Source organism: Channa argus, chromosome 5, assembly GCF_033026475.1.
Source record: "Channa argus isolate prfri chromosome 5, Channa argus male v1.0, whole genome shotgun sequence".
NCBI classification, from domain to species: domain Eukaryota; kingdom Metazoa; phylum Chordata; class Actinopteri; order Anabantiformes; family Channidae; genus Channa; species Channa argus.
The window spans coordinates 17,918,853-17,936,430 of record NC_090201.1 but is presented as its reverse complement, the minus strand read 5'-3'; the positions used below and the strand labels follow the sequence as shown (position 1 = coordinate 17,936,430).

Below are 17,578 nucleotides of genomic sequence, written 5' to 3'. Positions count from 1 at the left end.
ATTACACTTTCTGTGATGACTGTAAAAGAAAAGTTCGAAGTACCTGTGCTGCGCCAGCGGATGGCACTATATACATTTGAAAATACTGTACACAAGCATATTTCTCATCTGTAAAGTGTTATCTAAGAACACCTCATTTAGCCCTATTAATATAGTGACAAAGCGATGATTATAAAAACTGGTGTTAATTTATTTTTGTCCTTTGTATACTGCAGATCATCCCTTATATTCTCGTCACACACTGCCCCTCTTTATGGATTTCAACGCACTTTCATAAAGCTCTGTAATCACGATTCAAGAACAATAGCTGAGTTTTCTTTGCACAAAACAACAATAGTTTTCTCCTCAGAGTTACACGTTCTTTTCATTCTTCTTGTCAAACTCTGTCACATCTTTTTTATACCTATGCCTTTATTGTCACACTTTTGACACATTTAAAAAAGGGGTGGGGCTGTCACATCCTGAGTATATAGCACACTATTGACATGTTAAGAACTTTATTTTAAAAACGGCAAACTGCGTGTGTGTATGTACTTGTATTTGTTACCTGGTTAAGGAAAAAACATTTTTTTAAAGCTTTTAGCAAAATGAGGTAGTAAGGACATTTTTCCAGTCCTAACAAGTTTAAAGGGAAGTTTAAGGGGTTAACACTTGGTTTAAGGGTTAGGGATAGAATAAGGCTTAAGTTAGTGTTAGGGTTGAGGAACACGTAATGTATGTTCAAACAAGTATGGAAATACAATCCAGTGTGTGTGTTTGTGTATGTGTAGTGTTGAACAGACTAACAAAAACAACTAACGTTTTAAGAAAATATTTTGATCTTATAACATATAACACCTTACAGATTATGTGACACACGCGCATACATACAGTACAGATACGCCCAAACACACATTTTGCACACAATATGTACAGTGGAGACACAGGAAACATGCTCTGCTCTTGGTTCTTCATCCATGGGACGGAGAGTCAGTGGAGATCTGTGGGAACTTCTCCATCACACTGCTCATAGGGACATGTACGTGGGCGGCTAACGCACCAAAGCAAGCCTATACAAGCCAAAGCCTGTTTGTCTTGGTGCTCATCCCAACCTGCTGGAGCAGAACTGAGGATGAGGGAGTATATACATAAGGAGAAATGACCAATCATAACACTTATTAAACATCATACATCATATTTTTAGTTTTCATACCACCCAGTAGATTGGAGGATGGAGAAGAAATCAAGCCATCATGGCCCACTTCCGGATGCAGAGCACCATCTCTCATGCTGGTTTCAAAGGTTTCAGCACACTTTATTACTGAACAGCTTGCTCCCCTCTTCAGCCTGAAACATGCCATCTTCACTTTATAATAATCACTGTGTTGTAACAGTGTAGGAAACTCTTGTAAAGAGACACAAGCACTTAGATGATGAACATTTTCAGTTAGTAGAGTCCGCGGGGACTCAACTGTATAAACAATCAGAAATTATTGCTTCAGTTTGTTTGTGACAGCAAAACTCTCAAGGGCGTAATTTTTTTTTTAGTTCAGCACAAAGAAATCCTGCGTGGGGAGGACCGTTATACATGTGAGACAGAGTGAGAGAATGTGTGTGTAGGTCTGTAAATAAGCAAAGTGTGCCAGCTGTCTTAGTTCACAGTATTGAGTTATGACAGATCAAAGGAAGCTGAAATAGAACTGGCTGCTGCACAGCTGAATTACACCTATTTTTTTTTTTTTTTTACTTTTTAAACAGTGATCACCCGTCCTGGCAACCTTCTAACAGCTAACAGCAGGGTTTTGTGTCTTTTTTTGTTTTAAAGCTTTTAAAAGAGGTTGGAAAGTCTAACTACTGTCAAGTATCTGATCACTTCACAGCTTGTTCGAAAATTTTGTTTTATATTGCATTTGATATTTGTGGGATTCTGAGGATATGTTGATTTAACTATGTTAAACTTGTAATGCTAGCATTAGTTGAAAAACATTTGAAAATCTGTGTTCCTGTGAAAGATAATTTAATATTTGTTTGTACCAATCAAAGTGACACATTCACTGCCAGTAACCAATCAAAGGCCACAATATCATCAACCTGATGACAGAGTTGTTTTCTGTAGTGAAGACAATATTAAATAATTTCCTGAAAAACAATGAATACAAATGTTGACATACAGAGATTCAAAGTGAAATGCAATTAAGTAGCTTAACCTCCATACCCAGCCATGAAGTGCCATTTACAATTACAAGACACTTTTATCCAAAGGGACTTATAAGCCTGTAGCAACAAGTGTGGAGCTCAGTGTCTTGTCCAGGCACACTTCAGCATGAATCACTGACCCCGTGATTTGTGTTCTACTGATCTACCAATTGAGCTACAAAATAAATGTCAGCATAAAAGCAAGTCAGAAAGGCAGAATCTGGTGAAGTGACACACACACACACAAAAAACAAAAAAAATACCCTGAGTAGTCATTTCTTCGTGGTATGAAGTTTTTTTGTTTATGCAAACACCAGCCTGCTTTGCTGCTTGTTGCATGTCTGTGAGCCCCGGAAGTTTATACCCACTGCTAACAAGTTTGCAGAACTTTTCACCAGCAGGGCTCAAATAATGACACATTTTTGACTAAATATTTAGTGTATATATGTGTGTGTGTATTTATATATATATGAATCTTTGTATTTGTGATCTTCAAAAAAGGGTGCCTGTACCTAATGTAACTGAAATTGTCTGTAGTATTTGGTGTCTAGTTTAGGGTTTAAATACTGTGAGGTTTAGGTTGAGGTTAGTCTAAGGTCCTCAGGTCTAGAGCAAAGTCTATAGAGTAGCAGTGTCCAGGTAACTGGCTTTTGTCCAAGCTTTTTACACTTAATAATATACTATTTTAATTTATAAATAGTAGAATCAAAGTCTTTTGATTTACAAATTTCATTCTTCATTAAGTAAATGAATGAAATTATGAATAGGTGGTCATGGACTAAACAGTTACCAGTGCGCATAGGACTTCAGTGACTAGAAAGTTTGTTGATTTAACTGCAAAACATGTCAGATTGTCTATATCTATATTTCCCACTCACTTACTAGCTTTATAAGAAAAGCATGTGTGTAAAGATAACTGATACCAGATAAGTGATGTAATGATCAAATTACTCATTATTAGTCCAGAGGGGGTGGCCCTACAGTCAGCCTAGAAAACAAGCTATCAATCATTGGCAGGTGATTATGTCTTAAAGAAAAAGCTCAGCATTCTGGGAAGTGTACTTCTTTTCAGATAGACAACATAGATGCATTTGACAGAGCTGGTAAGTTCTGACTCTGTAAATAGCCTACACTTATTCAAATAGGTTACTGTGCTTACAGAAATTGACACTGAGGCCTAGTTGTACTTTACTGAGTACACCGATTTATGCCACATTGTACTTCTATTCTACTACATCCATTTAACAGCTTCATAAACAAGCTACGATCATAAAATATACATTGTTATATGTTATATAAAAATAAAGTTAACTCCACCTTTATTATCTATAGTAGTCACTGATTACTATTACATTACATTTTGTACTTTTACATGGACGCATTTTTGAATGCTGAAAGTCTGTTCTCTAGCCAAGCCCAGAGTATGGTTAACTTAGCATAGACAGGAAACAGGACAGCTCTGCTGGTTTTGTCCAAAGGTACTAATGTGCAAAATCGTGCAAAACGTGTTTAATCATTGAAATATCCGACATTCATGTTAAAATAACAATTAGAGTGGCTATATATTTGCAGGAAGCAATTCTTTGCAAAGCCTGCCATGGTTGCCTGGCAACCGCTCCCAACGGGCGCATTATTGCCATAAAAGTATGAGATTTTCACACTTTGGTAAAATTGTGAAGTCTGCGGTGAGGACAGCTTTAAGTGACCCGTGGTATTGCTAGACAAGGTGAGGATGATGTCTTGTCCTGTTTGCAGCATTTATGCTAAGCTACCCTCGCAACCTCATTTGAAAAGACAAGAGACACGTAACTTTATCAGCCGTCTGCGTTGTAAGTCCAAAGCCCAGACAGCTAGTTTGTAGTTATGCGTTAGCCTAACTGCTAACGCATAACTACATCTGTCACCACAAATGTCAAGCGTTTCATTCAGCCGAACACTTTTGCTCCACCTAAAAAAAACAATGGCAAGGCAACAAACAATTTGACAAGCGGTTACCTGTTCTTCCAACACAGCGCACGCTACAGAGAGAATTCTTAAAACAGGAGCTAAAAAGAAAGGTGTTCGGGGTAATTTGATGCCCCTGCGTGTGTCCTCTGGATCCCGGGCTGTTGTCTTGAGAGGAGGGAGGAGAGAGAGGCAGGCGGACACCGAACGCAGCAACGACAGCAGCGGCAGCAGCAGCAGCATGACCAGAAAGCTCGCTGGCGGACAGAGGTGACTGCTTTGGCACTTTGGCACCCCGCTGGAAACGACGAGACGCCACCGTTTCACAACCCACCAAGACGATCCGCCTCGGAAAAAACTGCAAGTGGACTCGTGTCTGCTCTGCGTTTCAACTCGCTGTTCAGGTCAGTCACCTTCCGCTCGCTTCGCTGTGCTCTGCGGAGTGTTGTGTGGCTACTCGCTGCTTGTTTCAGCGCCGAAAAGCGCCTTAAAAAGCTCTTTAAACCTGTCAAGGCGCCTCGCGTTTTAACTACCGGGTGGTCAACAATACGCTTGTAAAGTGATATTACAAAATCAGCCACCAGTATTGAACAATTACGATAGTTTTATCTCGTAAAGATTGTAAAAAGGTTGATATCAGACAAATCAATTATCTATCGCTGCCCCATTTTTCAGGGTTATTAGAAGCGAAAAAGTGCCAAATGTAAAATCTTGTTAAGGTGGATCCACAGTGTGACAGAAGGGGGTGGTGATGGTGGAGGTGTGTGTGTGTGTGTGGTGGTGGGTGGGGGGGGTGCGGTCATAGGACTGACAACTGGCACACAGACAGGTATTGGTCCATAGTGTGTCTGCGGGCCACAGCGTGAGTGTGAATCTGACATGCAAACACCAGGCAGTGATTTTAACCATCAAAGTGCTCACAACCTCCCAGGTGAGTATTAAAGAGCATTTCTCAATCCCTCCGGCTTTTTAATGAGGAGCAGCTTTCACGATTAACTCCATCAGAGCGGTCAGTTTGCTTGAATTAAAAATAAATAAATAAATACTTGTATATTGTCTATGCTCTATCACTGCTTCTTTCACGTGTTGCCCTTGTGTTTGTCGTGCAAGGAATTAGTCGATATTTCAGTGTTCAGGTTTATTCATGCGGTTTGTTTTTAAAACTGACTGGAAAATCTTGGTTGTGACTCAGCAATAATGTGGACACAAGCTGAGGGGCCAACACTGATTTTCTGCTGAGGTTTGCTGTGTCAGTCTGTGGCTGCTGCTGTGAACTGTTAAATGGCCTAATATTTCTACTAAGGTATAACAATGGAAGTTGGAAAAGGGAATCATCAGTTTGTCATCGCCAACAGTCAGTTTAGTTGTTTATTAACAGTGAGTTTAGTGTGTTTATTCATCACTTTGTATAATCCCAGTCAATCTGTACTCTGATAACTCATTGGGCAATTATAAACCCAATGTTTTACATATTTCAAGTGATGTAAGGTATTTTTACTCAGGACGTGTATAGGTTTATTTAAATAATTCAACCAAGTTTATCATTCTTTGACACTTGTTGAATTAAGTGCTTTTACTTTGCAGAACTTTTATTTTTCAGTAATTTTACTTTTTGCCTATTTGTGTGAGATAGATCATCCTTGCCAATATGTTTATTTATTTGTTTATTTTTTTGTTTTTTGTTTTTTCAGTTAGATTGAAGTCATTGTTGTGATGCAGTTGTAAATGTCAACAGAGCTACATAATCACACAATAGTCAAATATTTTCATTATAGATCATCCGTGTCAAGGTACTTCAAAAGCTGTGAGTTTATTTTAATAGTCATTTGACGCTATAAAACCAACTGTGGCTTATTAGATAGTAAATCAATCTGCAGCAAATGGAAAATAGTTGCCACTTACTGTATATAATGTAGCCTATATGTTGCTGGTAGTACATGAGTTAAATATGTATCATCGAAATCTTTGTGGTCTTTCATAAAGTCACTGTGATGTCATGTAATACTGATAGGGATAATAAAGTCAGTGGAAATCGACTGCTCTGTAAAAATAAAATTTTTTGAAAAACAACTTAAAATATTGACAATTACACCCATACGTCAGATAAACAATGTAGGGAAAGTTTTGCCTTTTAACAGCAATGACCAGCTCCCCTGCAAAAACCAACCAAATTGTTAAAAATAATGTAATGGCAGAAAAAGGAAATAACTCAACAAAGAACAAATCAATAGTTTCACACGTCCTTAAAGGTTGAAAATGTAGGATTTTTTTACAGATAATTTGTAACATTGCTAACATCTTAGTAACTGTCAAACCGATCTGACTGGTCATATTTTTAAGGTTCATTAAAAGTTAAAATGTTATCATTGATGTAACATGGCTTTTTTTAAAGGACAACATATGTATGATGCGCTTGTGGTTTTGAAATAATTTCTATTTTGAAGAAGTTATTAAAGGTCATATCTCTTTTTAACTGGACCTTTCTTGACTTATATGTCATAATACTGTATCCCTTTAACATTTTACTGCAAGGATTTGTCAGTCATGGTCATTTGGTGATGATATGGCAACATAATTGTTTGGTATACATCCGTCAGCCACAACATTTACAGGACATGGTGGGTTTAATGTTGTGGTAGATCGGGGAAAAAATAATTATGACCAACTGGAGTCAGAACACCCAGTGCATCACAGCTTGATGTGAATGAGGCTCCATTGGCACAGAGTGCCCATGCTTACCCCGTCTATTACAACATTAAAACCAATATTAATGGGGCTGATCGGTCTGCATTTGTGTCTCTCAAGGATCTGTTTTTTGATAGAGATTTGAGTTTTGTATCTTCATACGAAATGTAGAATGTTACATAGGAATGGAACCTGCCAGTTGCAGAAAAACAAGTGTACTGCCAAAATTGGGTTCTCTGCTTTAGTTACTTACATTTGACTGCCTATGTTGATAAAGTGCCAGTAAGAGAAATTGTCCTTATCTAGTTATATAATTCCTAAATAGAGGTGTGTATGTATGTCTGTGTGAATGTTTGTGTGAATAACTGAGACAAATTTGGACTTTGGCTCTGTTGTCATAAATGAAAGGAGTGTCTGTAGATACCATGGTATGTTTTGGTTGTCCTTGACATGGCATTCATACTTCCACACAAAGTTTTGTATGAGTAAAGACATAATTAAGGCTTTAAAAAAATAATTTACATCATGATTTGTCTTAGTTTTTTTGGGAATCTTATTTTAAAATAGAGGTCAGCCTTTTAAGCAGTTTTTTTGCAGTGGTTGAAGGTAGTTATACATCAAACCTCCAAGAGCTAAACCTAATCACTGCATGAAAGGAAGGAAGATGTTTAACTGTGCATTTGTAGCTGTATGACTACGAATATAGAAAGAGAGTGACACACTGTTTCAGCCCACAGATAGTTAACCACTTTAGCCTCTACACCGCTGACATCCTGGTTTGTTTACTATAAGTCATCATTCTTATTGATACTCTGAAGGTTTTAAAAAAGGGCATCTTTGATTTCTTTTTATCAACTGACATAGCTTTAACGTTATCAATGTTTTATTAAAATGTATGTGATTTTAACTTCAGAGCCAACAGTTTTACAATTTAAATATTTATAGCAGCATTTAAGTTGCACCAAATTTGGCACCAAATTTGCAGATGAAAGGTTCAGCTCCACTAATTGTTTGCCTCTATCGCAGTGTGTTGAACGCTAATATTCTCTCTTCTGAACTCTACAAAAAGAGACCTGGGTCCAATTCCTGTACAAATTTTATTTGAATTACTGAGAACCAGGGCTTAGATTAGTAAAATATTTTCAACAGAATCTTTTCGCTGTGATTACTTTTGCACTGTTGTACTGTAGTTAGGTGCAGCAGCTGCACAGTTCAACAGGAATGATCAAAATTTTGACACCCTCTTAATATTTTACTCTAGCTATTTTGTAGTTTTCTCGGCAAACATTTTTATGTTGTTTGATTTAAAATTAAAGTTTGCGCCATGTGTTTTTTCTTGTTACACCTTGCCAGCAGTGTCCAGAGATCATGTTACAAAGTAAATAAGTTGTAACCACTACACCTGTTGATCTGTTTATTATCTATCTTTCAATGATGACAAGATGGTGTGGAGAGAAATACTTCAGACACATAAAGACCCGCGATCTGAGAAGTAACTCATGTTCAGGAACAGCATCATAGCGAGTTTTCAGTTCTCTTTACACTTTTTATTCAATGCCATCTATGTCTGGTTGATAAGGAACACATTAAACACACTAAACATGATGCCTCTACATGCCCCATCTATGTGCATAAATGTGAAAACATGTCAATTTCTAGAGAATCTCCTCCCATTCACACTTATATTAAGTGACATTTTTCACACCCCAAAAATTGAACTTTCTCATAACGATGGTGTTTTCCTGTCTAACACGTTTGGGTGCTGTGAAGAAATAATGTCAAGATACCGATTTCCGTTTTCTGCTGTCTTTGTCGGTAAAGACTTTACAGCATTGTAAAATGCCACAACAAGCAGTATAGCGTAGAGGTTGAGTTGGGCTGCAGAAATTGGTTGCAGCCCCCGTATAGTTAAGATGCTGTCTGCTGTTGCCCTCCACCATGCTTTGCATAGCCCTTACGATAAATAGCAATACATAAGCTTGTTGCTTCCTCTGGGTACTCTGGTTTCCTTCCCAAGTCCAAAGACATGCATGTTAGGTTTATTGTCGACTCTAAGATTGTCTGTGGGTGTAAGTGTGAATGGTCTGTCTGTGTGTGTCTTTCTGTGTTGGGCCTGAGATGGACTGGTTACAGATAATGGATGGATGTTTGGCTGGATGGAAGCTTGCTGCAAAAGCTAGTAATGAAATTATTGAAATTATCTGACTGGTTAGAAGGATGAGCCTCCCTCAAAAATGTTTAGTGTTTTTGTTAAAAATATTTGTAAAAACTTATTATGTAGCATCAACATGTCTTTTTGTAAGTAATTGCAGCAGCAGAAAACACTTTTTTTTAATCAATCAGCTACTTACCTTAATAACTCAGAAAGTAAAAAGCAGAACTGGAAATATTACTAATAAGAAGTGAAGAGTCAAAGAGCACAAGCAGTCTGATGGACAGGTATTTAAAATATCTCTAGCTTAGATGTCATTTTGGGAGAAAATAAAGCTGTAAAATGAATACCCTGACTCCATGGTAAATACCAATCACTGTTTACAGACCATCTGTCTGTTGCAGGTTAGATCAGCTGTACTTACACATACATATTTCTGTACCACTTGTTTGTTGTCCTGTCTGACTTAGTTTTAGCAATGTCACAGTGTTCCTCAGATTTCAGAATAAACTCCAGTAAGAACATTTGTATTTTAAAATAATCACCAATTGTACAAAACAAAACCAGAGTTTCAAAAGTCATCGATATCCTATTAGAGTTAACAACGGCTGCCAGTGGCTGAGTTGGTAGAGTGGCTGCCCACCAACCACCAAGACGCTGAACCCCGAGCAGCCCATTTCCATCCCAGGTTGCACAATGCCGGTCCCAAGCCCGGGAGAAATAGGGGAGGGTTGCATCAGGAAAATGTGCTAAATCAACATGCGGTCTAATAATCGTTAAAGAATGATAATTTGGCGATCCTTAACTTAGAGGATAAGCCGAAAGGACAAAACAATTGTAAAAAGAATGTTTTATTAGAGTTTACAAAAATGTGTTTAAAAATATGTAATGCTCCTATATACCAGCTAATAAGTTAAGATACCCTAAGACCTATACATTTGAGCAATGCATCCTCTTACACTAGTTTGCGAATAAACTAAAAAGAGGCATTTTCTTGCCAATGCACTTTAACATAGATATTATTCAACAGAGATCGGGATATCCAGCAACCTTTGTCCTATTTTTCCTTTTAGAAAGATGTGGGAGCAAACAGCAGCTCTTCAGGTCAAAACCTTGGTCTCTATTGGGAATTTAAGACTGACTCAGATTTTATGTGCACAAGGTTCTCTATGGTATCACAGCATGTGGCACTGCTTGAGACATCACCAGTGCACTTTTTGCTGCGATGAAGCATGATGAATCCACCCCCTCAATTTAAAATTGGCTAATAGTGATTAAATACTAAGCATCATGGAAATACAAAGGGGAACAAAGTCAGTAGGTTTCCCTTTGTGTGGAAACCTCTTCCTGTAGTTGCAGTTACATTTCAAACTGACTGTTTGCTAAACTTCACCCCCTTAGTTATTCATGGCACAATCATTCATGGCAGGCAAAGAGCAGATTTATCACTGATATAATTAAATACGCATTTTATAACTACCTACAGCAAATTGCATCATGATAAAACATGATGCAATGTGAGCGGAAAACTACATGTCACAGGAAAAAAAAAATCTATATTTGTATCATCTGATAATCCATGTGGAAGATATAACAGCACTTATTTCATTATGACATGAATTCAGTGGCTGCTTAGTCTACATTAGTCTACATTAACAATGAAAGTAATAAGCTAGTTAGCCTGTCATGGTAACATTTGAAAGCTCTGTTGTATCTTAACAATTGTAAAATACAGTATGATTGTACAGTCACAATTGAGGTTAGGGGGTTAATAAACGGTCAATCCTTGAACGAACTCTGACACCTATTTTGCTCATTTCCTAGAAGTTTCCTTTTTCAAAGACAATTCTAGATCCACGTCTTCTATGTACATGTTTCCTGGCACACATATTCCAGTACATTCTGTGAATGAGAGCAACGTCACATGTTGTTTTGTTATTGTCCAACTAAAGCAGTTAAAGGGATCACACTACCTTCTTTTCCTCTCCACTTCGAGGAACAGGGCATGACCCTTCCCTCATTGTACCTCTCCCTCTTCCATGTACCCCTCCCTCTACCATGTTGCCCTCCTCTCACTACCTGTCTTTGTCAAAACATAAGTTGGGTTTTAAGCTTGTGACACTGTGATTTCTCAGACAACTCCCACAGATGAGATCACACTCACGTAAAGTTAAATGGTGTCCACTTATATAGCGCTTTTCTGCCTCTTGGTTCTCAAAGCGCTTTACATTGCTTCTCATTCACCCATTCACAATCACATACACACTCACAAACCCATGGGGGAGCTGCTATGCAGCTGGCCAACACTCACTGGGAGCAACTAAGTTGGGGTTCATTATCTTGCTCAAGACACTTCAACATGTGACCAATGGATCCGGGGATCTAACCAAAAACTGCAGGATTGGTTGATTATCATTGACCTATGTGACATCATCATAAATGACAGAAACTTGTTTATTTCAGCGTCCGCTTTCTTTACTCATCCTACTCATTTTTCTCCACCCTTCACAACCCTTTTGGCCCTTATTCAATCCAACATTTCTTAGTCTCAGAGGTGTGTTTTTGACTTGAGTGTTCTTTTCTTTTAAATGAAAGGAGTGCCCTGAAATATGCTTTGTTTATGTTGTGCACACACGTGTTCTTATAAAACGCCTTTCAGTGTGACAGCATGAAGCATATGTGTGTGTGTGTGTGTGTGTGTGTGTGTGTGTGTTTTTTAGGCCTTGACAGCATGCATTATTCTCTCCCCATATCCAGTGAGGAAGCTCTTGATGCTCACGGGAGTCATCAGCCATTAACTCATAACTATTTAAAGGAATTAGGGAAAGGTTCATGTCCTTAGATTTCTGTGAAAACTGCAAATTCTCAGATAGCAGTATATGATGGCGATATACACACATATTTATAAATATATATGGCTTCTGTCTCTCTGTTAGTCTCTCTCTTGTTGCAGTATATTGCATGTGTGTGTTAGTGAATGTTTGTCTGAGTGTGTGTATGTGTCCTTTAATGTGTGCCTATTTTGCATAAAAATGTACTTAAGGTTATTACAGAGAGCTCTGTTCAGCTGAGATCAGACACACTGTCATCCTGTTATACGACGCCCACCCCATGTCCCAGTCATATTATGATTCTGACAGTGATGTAGAACACATCCTGAACATCTGTGTGTGTGTGTGTGTGTGTGTGTGTGTGTATGTGTGTGTGTGTGTGTGTGTGTGTGTGTGTAAGAGCATTTGTATGTTTGAATCTGGCAAGCCCAGTTCTCTTAGATTCACAATGGATAATAGACAATGATCAAAGCACTGGCAAACATACTTGAAAAGCTAAATTAGTAGTTGCAGCTATGTGAGTATGTTGTAGCTAAATATTTGGTTCTTATATTATTACTGCTGTCAGGTTCACCTTAAGACAGTGACACACATTACAATTGTTGAACGTATTATAGATATGATTTGACTGATTAAATAAAGATTTCTGCAACCAGACAGGTGTGATGGATCAGCTCTTCCAGGCTAGGTCAGCTCTGTGTCGTCATATAATTTTAATTTTTGTCCAGTCCTAATTTTTGTTGGATTGTTCTGATATTAACATTCCATGTGCAAGTAGGGGGAATTGTAAAGATAACACTGCCCTAAACAGACAAACAAACAACAAACTAGTGTGAAATCCATACTTAATACATAGACTTAATACAAGAGTGTATTAGTTCATTTGATACATGATTACATGACGTGTGATTGTAGTCTACCAATTGCCCTAATTGAGTTGTTCTTTTGTCAAGACCGAAGCAAAGTAGCTATGACAGCAGGAACAGACCGTACATGTGGTTAGTCGTAGTCCTTCAGTCCATCCCCAGCTTCACCCAATCTCCAGTGGTCTTGTTCCACATTTCTTCTTGCTCAGCAGAAAATGCAATTCAGCCCCTTGACGACAGCAGTTAGTGGACCAACAACAAGCAGCCATCAACCACAAGGCCCGCTACTATTTATGCATCTTTTAGTGTGAACATATGATTAGAGTGTAGCTCATTTGGTGAAGCTCAGTTTTGGGCACATCAGAACTGATGTATTAGTACAGAGGCAAGCATCGATCTGACTTACTTAAAAGCAGTAATCAGCACTGAACAGGCACATTATCCACAGGGTGTTTTGTTGAATATTAAAATCTGACTTATATTATTTTTAAATTGATGATTCTCTTTGGTGCCTGATTACTTTCAGCACACAACCTATCCAGAATGCATGACTGCTGAACAGAAACACAAAGCTGGTCTCTCTGTCTAAAAACGCTTGATGTGATGAGTCATTTTCACAGTTTTTTCACGCACCTGAGGTTAAGATGCAGTTTCAACTTGCACCTGAGGTTTATATCTTCAACACAGCTCTGTAGTTTTTTCAAACTGTTAAACGCAGTGTTAGATCTGTCACAGTGTGGGCAGACACCTTGTGTGAGCTTGAAATGAGCCCCAATTATAAAGTAATTTTATATGCATGGCTACATCATCAGCTGCAAATGATAATACCACAGCTGTAATGTAACCAGTCACCTCAACCAAATACACTCAAATGTTTATTTTTTCAAAGAACTGAACTGAACTGTCCTTCCTCTTCTTAGATATGCCCCTGCATCGTTTGAAGGATATTGTCCCAGGGGGTGGTTGTGGTAAAGAAATGGGGTAGTAAAAGTAAAAGGTAGAAATGTTTACATGGGGTAGCAAAGGGATGGCAAGAGATTTTTCAAGATAGAATGACAAGGTGTAATTTCAGAAGGGTTTGGAAAGTGTCTCTGAGTATGCAAATGACTCTATACATGTCTAACTTTTAATTGTATTCATTGTTTTATGTATTCAGTGATTTGAAGAACATATAGATATATTTGTTTACATGAAGTTAGTTGGTGTGAGAGAAGAGGACACAGAGGATAGGGTTAGATGGAGGCTCATGATTCACTGTGGTGACCCCTGAGGGGGAACAGCCAAAAGGAAAAGAAGATTTGTCTACAACTTTAGGAACTGAACAATTAGGGTGGAGCTGGTTAGGGGTGTGTGTGTCTTTTGGGGGACGTAGAAACCCCTACAAAAGGGATAGGCAACTACCCCCCCTTGCCCCCCCAGTTCATGGCTCAACCTTTCTGTCTCAGATCGTTCAACATTGTTTAATTTCATTGTTCGGGACCACTTTTGTTACAATAGTTTCGCTTTAGGTTTTCTGCATCCCTGTACGGTAACATACCTTGCATGCAACTGCAAATGAAATCATACATTATTTATTGTCGCTGTCAATATGAAGAAGTTCTCTTTTGGTCTGAAAATGTGTACATGGATTACTGTGTATTTTAAACAAACATTCAAACAAATAGATCTATAGGAGGTTGCAGTTAACATACTGTACATTTATTTTTATTAGAAAATTATAGTGCCCATTTATCAGTATTACAGTAAATGTTACAGTCAGTGTTAGCAAAATGTTGTACCTGAGCGATATATTCAGTTACCCCTTACATATGTAAAACATACAACATGTACAATTAAAACAGTAGAATGTTAGCAAACATAGATCATACAGTTCCTGGATATTTACTAAAAACTAAGTGAGGTACAATATTTAAATACAATTTTATAGCCTATAATTCTGTATGTAGTGATGTGCTTTACTATTTATTCCACGTTTGAATGAAAAAAAGATTTGAGGTTTCTGCTGCTCTGTTCACCTCAAGACAGACAGAAACATATTGGCTCTGGTTTATCAGTGATAATCATCTTTTGGTTAGAAACTGAAATCTGCAAGTAAGCATTGAGATACCTTTTATAAAATTTTAAAATTACACAATAAGCACGCCTGTATTGGGTTGATATTGTATAAGGAGGCATAAGTGAGTGTGTCACTGCTGTCACAGAGTGACTGTGCGAAGGGAGAGAAGTGCAACTAGAGAGGCATGATGAGGTCGCCTGTCAGAGTGAAGCAACAGGAAATCATCTGCATCTGATGTCTACCACCTCACACACACACACACATACACACACAGTGAGTAGCACACAAATGCAAGGGAACATATATATAAAAAAAGCATGTTTAAGCACATGGGCATGCATACACAGGAAGAAACAAAGAATTAAAAAGAGACATGCACACATTAAAAAAGAATTAAAGAAACACACACACACACACACACACATATATTCCTACACGCATACACAGGCCACATGATAGTTAGCTGTCTGAACTTCTGCTGAGCCCAGACTCCGTCAGAGAGAGAAAATGTGTGTGTGTGTGTGTGTATGTAGTTCCCTTTCTATCGGTCATCACTTCCTGAGGAAAAGCATGACCACACAAACACAAAAACACACAATCTCTTCTTCTGTCACTGCCACTGTCACTTAGTCGCTGGTCAGGGAGCTGACATTGAACACGCTCTAAACTGAACTAGGAGAAACAGGGTGAGTGGACTGTCCTGTACCCTGTGTGTGCGTGTGTGTGTGTGTGTGTATTGGTTCAGTTCATCATGTTGAATCAATGCATGAGTTGTGTATAGCTATAATTTATGCAAAGGTCTACTTCTACTTTAGACAGTCAAATAACTCAAATGAATGCGTTTGCTCATGTAATCACTGTGTGGTTAGTTAAGTTCCACTTTTGGTCACTTGAGAGCAGACATCACTGCTTATCAGCAGGATACTGTAGGACCAGTTTTGTTTCATGGGCAGTAATCCTTCCCTTACACAGTTTATCCATTTGTAGGCTTGCTTGGATTTGTGTACCAGAGTAATATTGTGATATTTGGTAGCATTTTTATTTTTTTCTATTTTTTTTTTTTTGGTGGTCTTGTGCCTGTTTTTGTATAATACACAAAGCATGTGCTCTCTGAAATAAACAAAGGTTTAAGTTAGAAGTAAACTTTATATATTATAGAATTAAAATTATTTTCTACTGTTTAAAAACTCATAATAGTGTGTACATATTTGTGTGTACCTGACCTCAGTTTGACCTGATGTTTATCAGTGCTCCACTTTCCCAGATTTGGAGGTGGAAATACAAAAGTTAAATGAAAAATCTAATAGAAATCAAAGTGATGTCATGTGAGTGCCATCTTACTCAGAGATGTGCCAAATAGACAGAGATTGTGGTTTTTGTACCTCCCATTGTTTCAAGCTTTGAAGTCTTATGAGTAAGTTCAGTACGTACCAAGCAAGTGGGTTTCCAGACACGAAGAGACTCTCATTTCTTGCGACAAGGCAGTCCAGACCTCTGGCTGACACTTCGTGTAAACTTGGTTTTCCATCACTCTCCAATTTGATCATTTAGGTGCAAAGGGGAAGGCCCTTACAGGTAATTCTGAATAGTGGCTTCACACCACCAATGTTAACAAAAGAAAAAAAAACTGTACCAATTTCCTGAAGAGAGGAGCAGAATGCTAGTGTTTGTAGCATTTACACAAGATGCAGTTTTGCTTTTGATGTGTGACACTGAGCGGCTGCTAACCATCTCGTTTTGTAAATTCAAATTTACCAAGCAGTTCGATTAAAACTTTGCATGAGTTTTTTTTAAGTGTCCCACAGTTTCCTCGTCCAGTACTAACAAGGCAAAAATCAAGCACACTTGAACTATTTCAAAGAAATTGTGGGGACTGTGAGGCAGACATGCAGGCGGGCATATCTTTGTTTTAGTCACTGACTCTGAACCACATGCTTTTTACATGAAGAGGTCAGGAAGTCACAGAGCTCTGAACACTAACTTTCTCCCTGTGTGTGTCACACATACACACATTCATACATACCAGACACTTCTGATATATTATATATGATAATATAAACTGTTGAGTGTACAAAAGAAATAAAATACAATGCCTCCTTCTACAGAGCTGTAGATGGAGGCATACAAGAAAACCTGTCAGGTGTTAAACTGGGCTAAATTAAGCACATGTAGAGCACATATTTATAGTTATCTTGTATTCTTGTCTTGTAGTTCTGTATATTTTGTTATGATGTGAAAAACCAACTATATCCAAACACCACTAAATATATGTTGGTTAGGGTTTTTCTATTGTATCTTATTTTTAGAGTTCCCTCAAGTAATTTCAGACAAAATAAGTTCAAATGCCAAAATTTGTTAAAATTCCTTGTGATCATTATTGGGTGTTTTGACATTAGCTGTACAGGTCTTTTTTGTTTTTCATAAGCAGAAAACATAAGCATTTATGCCTTTGAATGCAGCGGAACTGGTTCTGTCTGTTGTTTCTCACATTACTAAATATACCGGACCGCCCGCTGTGTTGACGTTTGTCGCATTTTCATTGCCTGGCTGGTAAATGACTCCTGTGAGTTTTAGGAGCCTTTTTCAACCTTGGGAGGAGAGATGAGAGCACTGGATATTTTCTGTCTCCTGGGTTTAATCACTGTATAATTCTTTTTTTTTTTTTGAGTAGCTTTCTCTTCTGTGGATTATTTGAATTACATGATAAAATGTTAATTCACAACAGCAATAAAGTGCCACTTTCAAAAATACAAGAATGACCCCGACCACTTTCTGTGCAGTAATCTGATCAACAGGCTCTTGCTTCAGTCTGTCTTGGACTGAATCATTGCTGCTGTTAAGAAATATGAACATAAAAAAGTATTTCATC

General features: G+C 38.0%; 1 protein-coding gene and 1 long non-coding RNA gene across 10 annotated transcripts in view; one reads left to right on the top strand and one right to left on the bottom strand.

Annotated features, from left to right (window-relative positions):
• Nucleotides 1-795: 795 nt before the first annotated feature.
• Nucleotides 796-4,310, bottom strand: LOC137127262 (uncharacterized). Its single transcript, XR_010914401.1, has 2 exons — nt 4,171-4,310; nt 796-1,326 (listed from the first exon to the last, which is right to left on the bottom strand). It is a non-coding gene; the product is annotated as an uncharacterized lncRNA (long non-coding RNA).
• pparg (peroxisome proliferator-activated receptor gamma) overlaps nt 3,259-17,578 on the top strand; it is a 34,668-nt gene continuing 20,348 nt past the window's right edge. For 2 of the 9 annotated variants that reach the window (XM_067503973.1, XM_067503972.1), the window contains exon 1: nt 4,920-5,050. In XM_067503973.1, the coding sequence (XP_067360074.1) occupies nt 4,999-5,050 (52 nt within the window). In that variant the 5' untranslated portion in view covers nt 4,920-4,998. Of the gene's footprint in view, nt 3,279-4,199; nt 4,524-4,919; nt 5,129-15,309; nt 15,396-17,578 lie in introns of those variants that run through there. The other 7 variants (XM_067503980.1, XM_067503976.1, XM_067503975.1 and 4 more) reach the window with 7 other exon arrangements.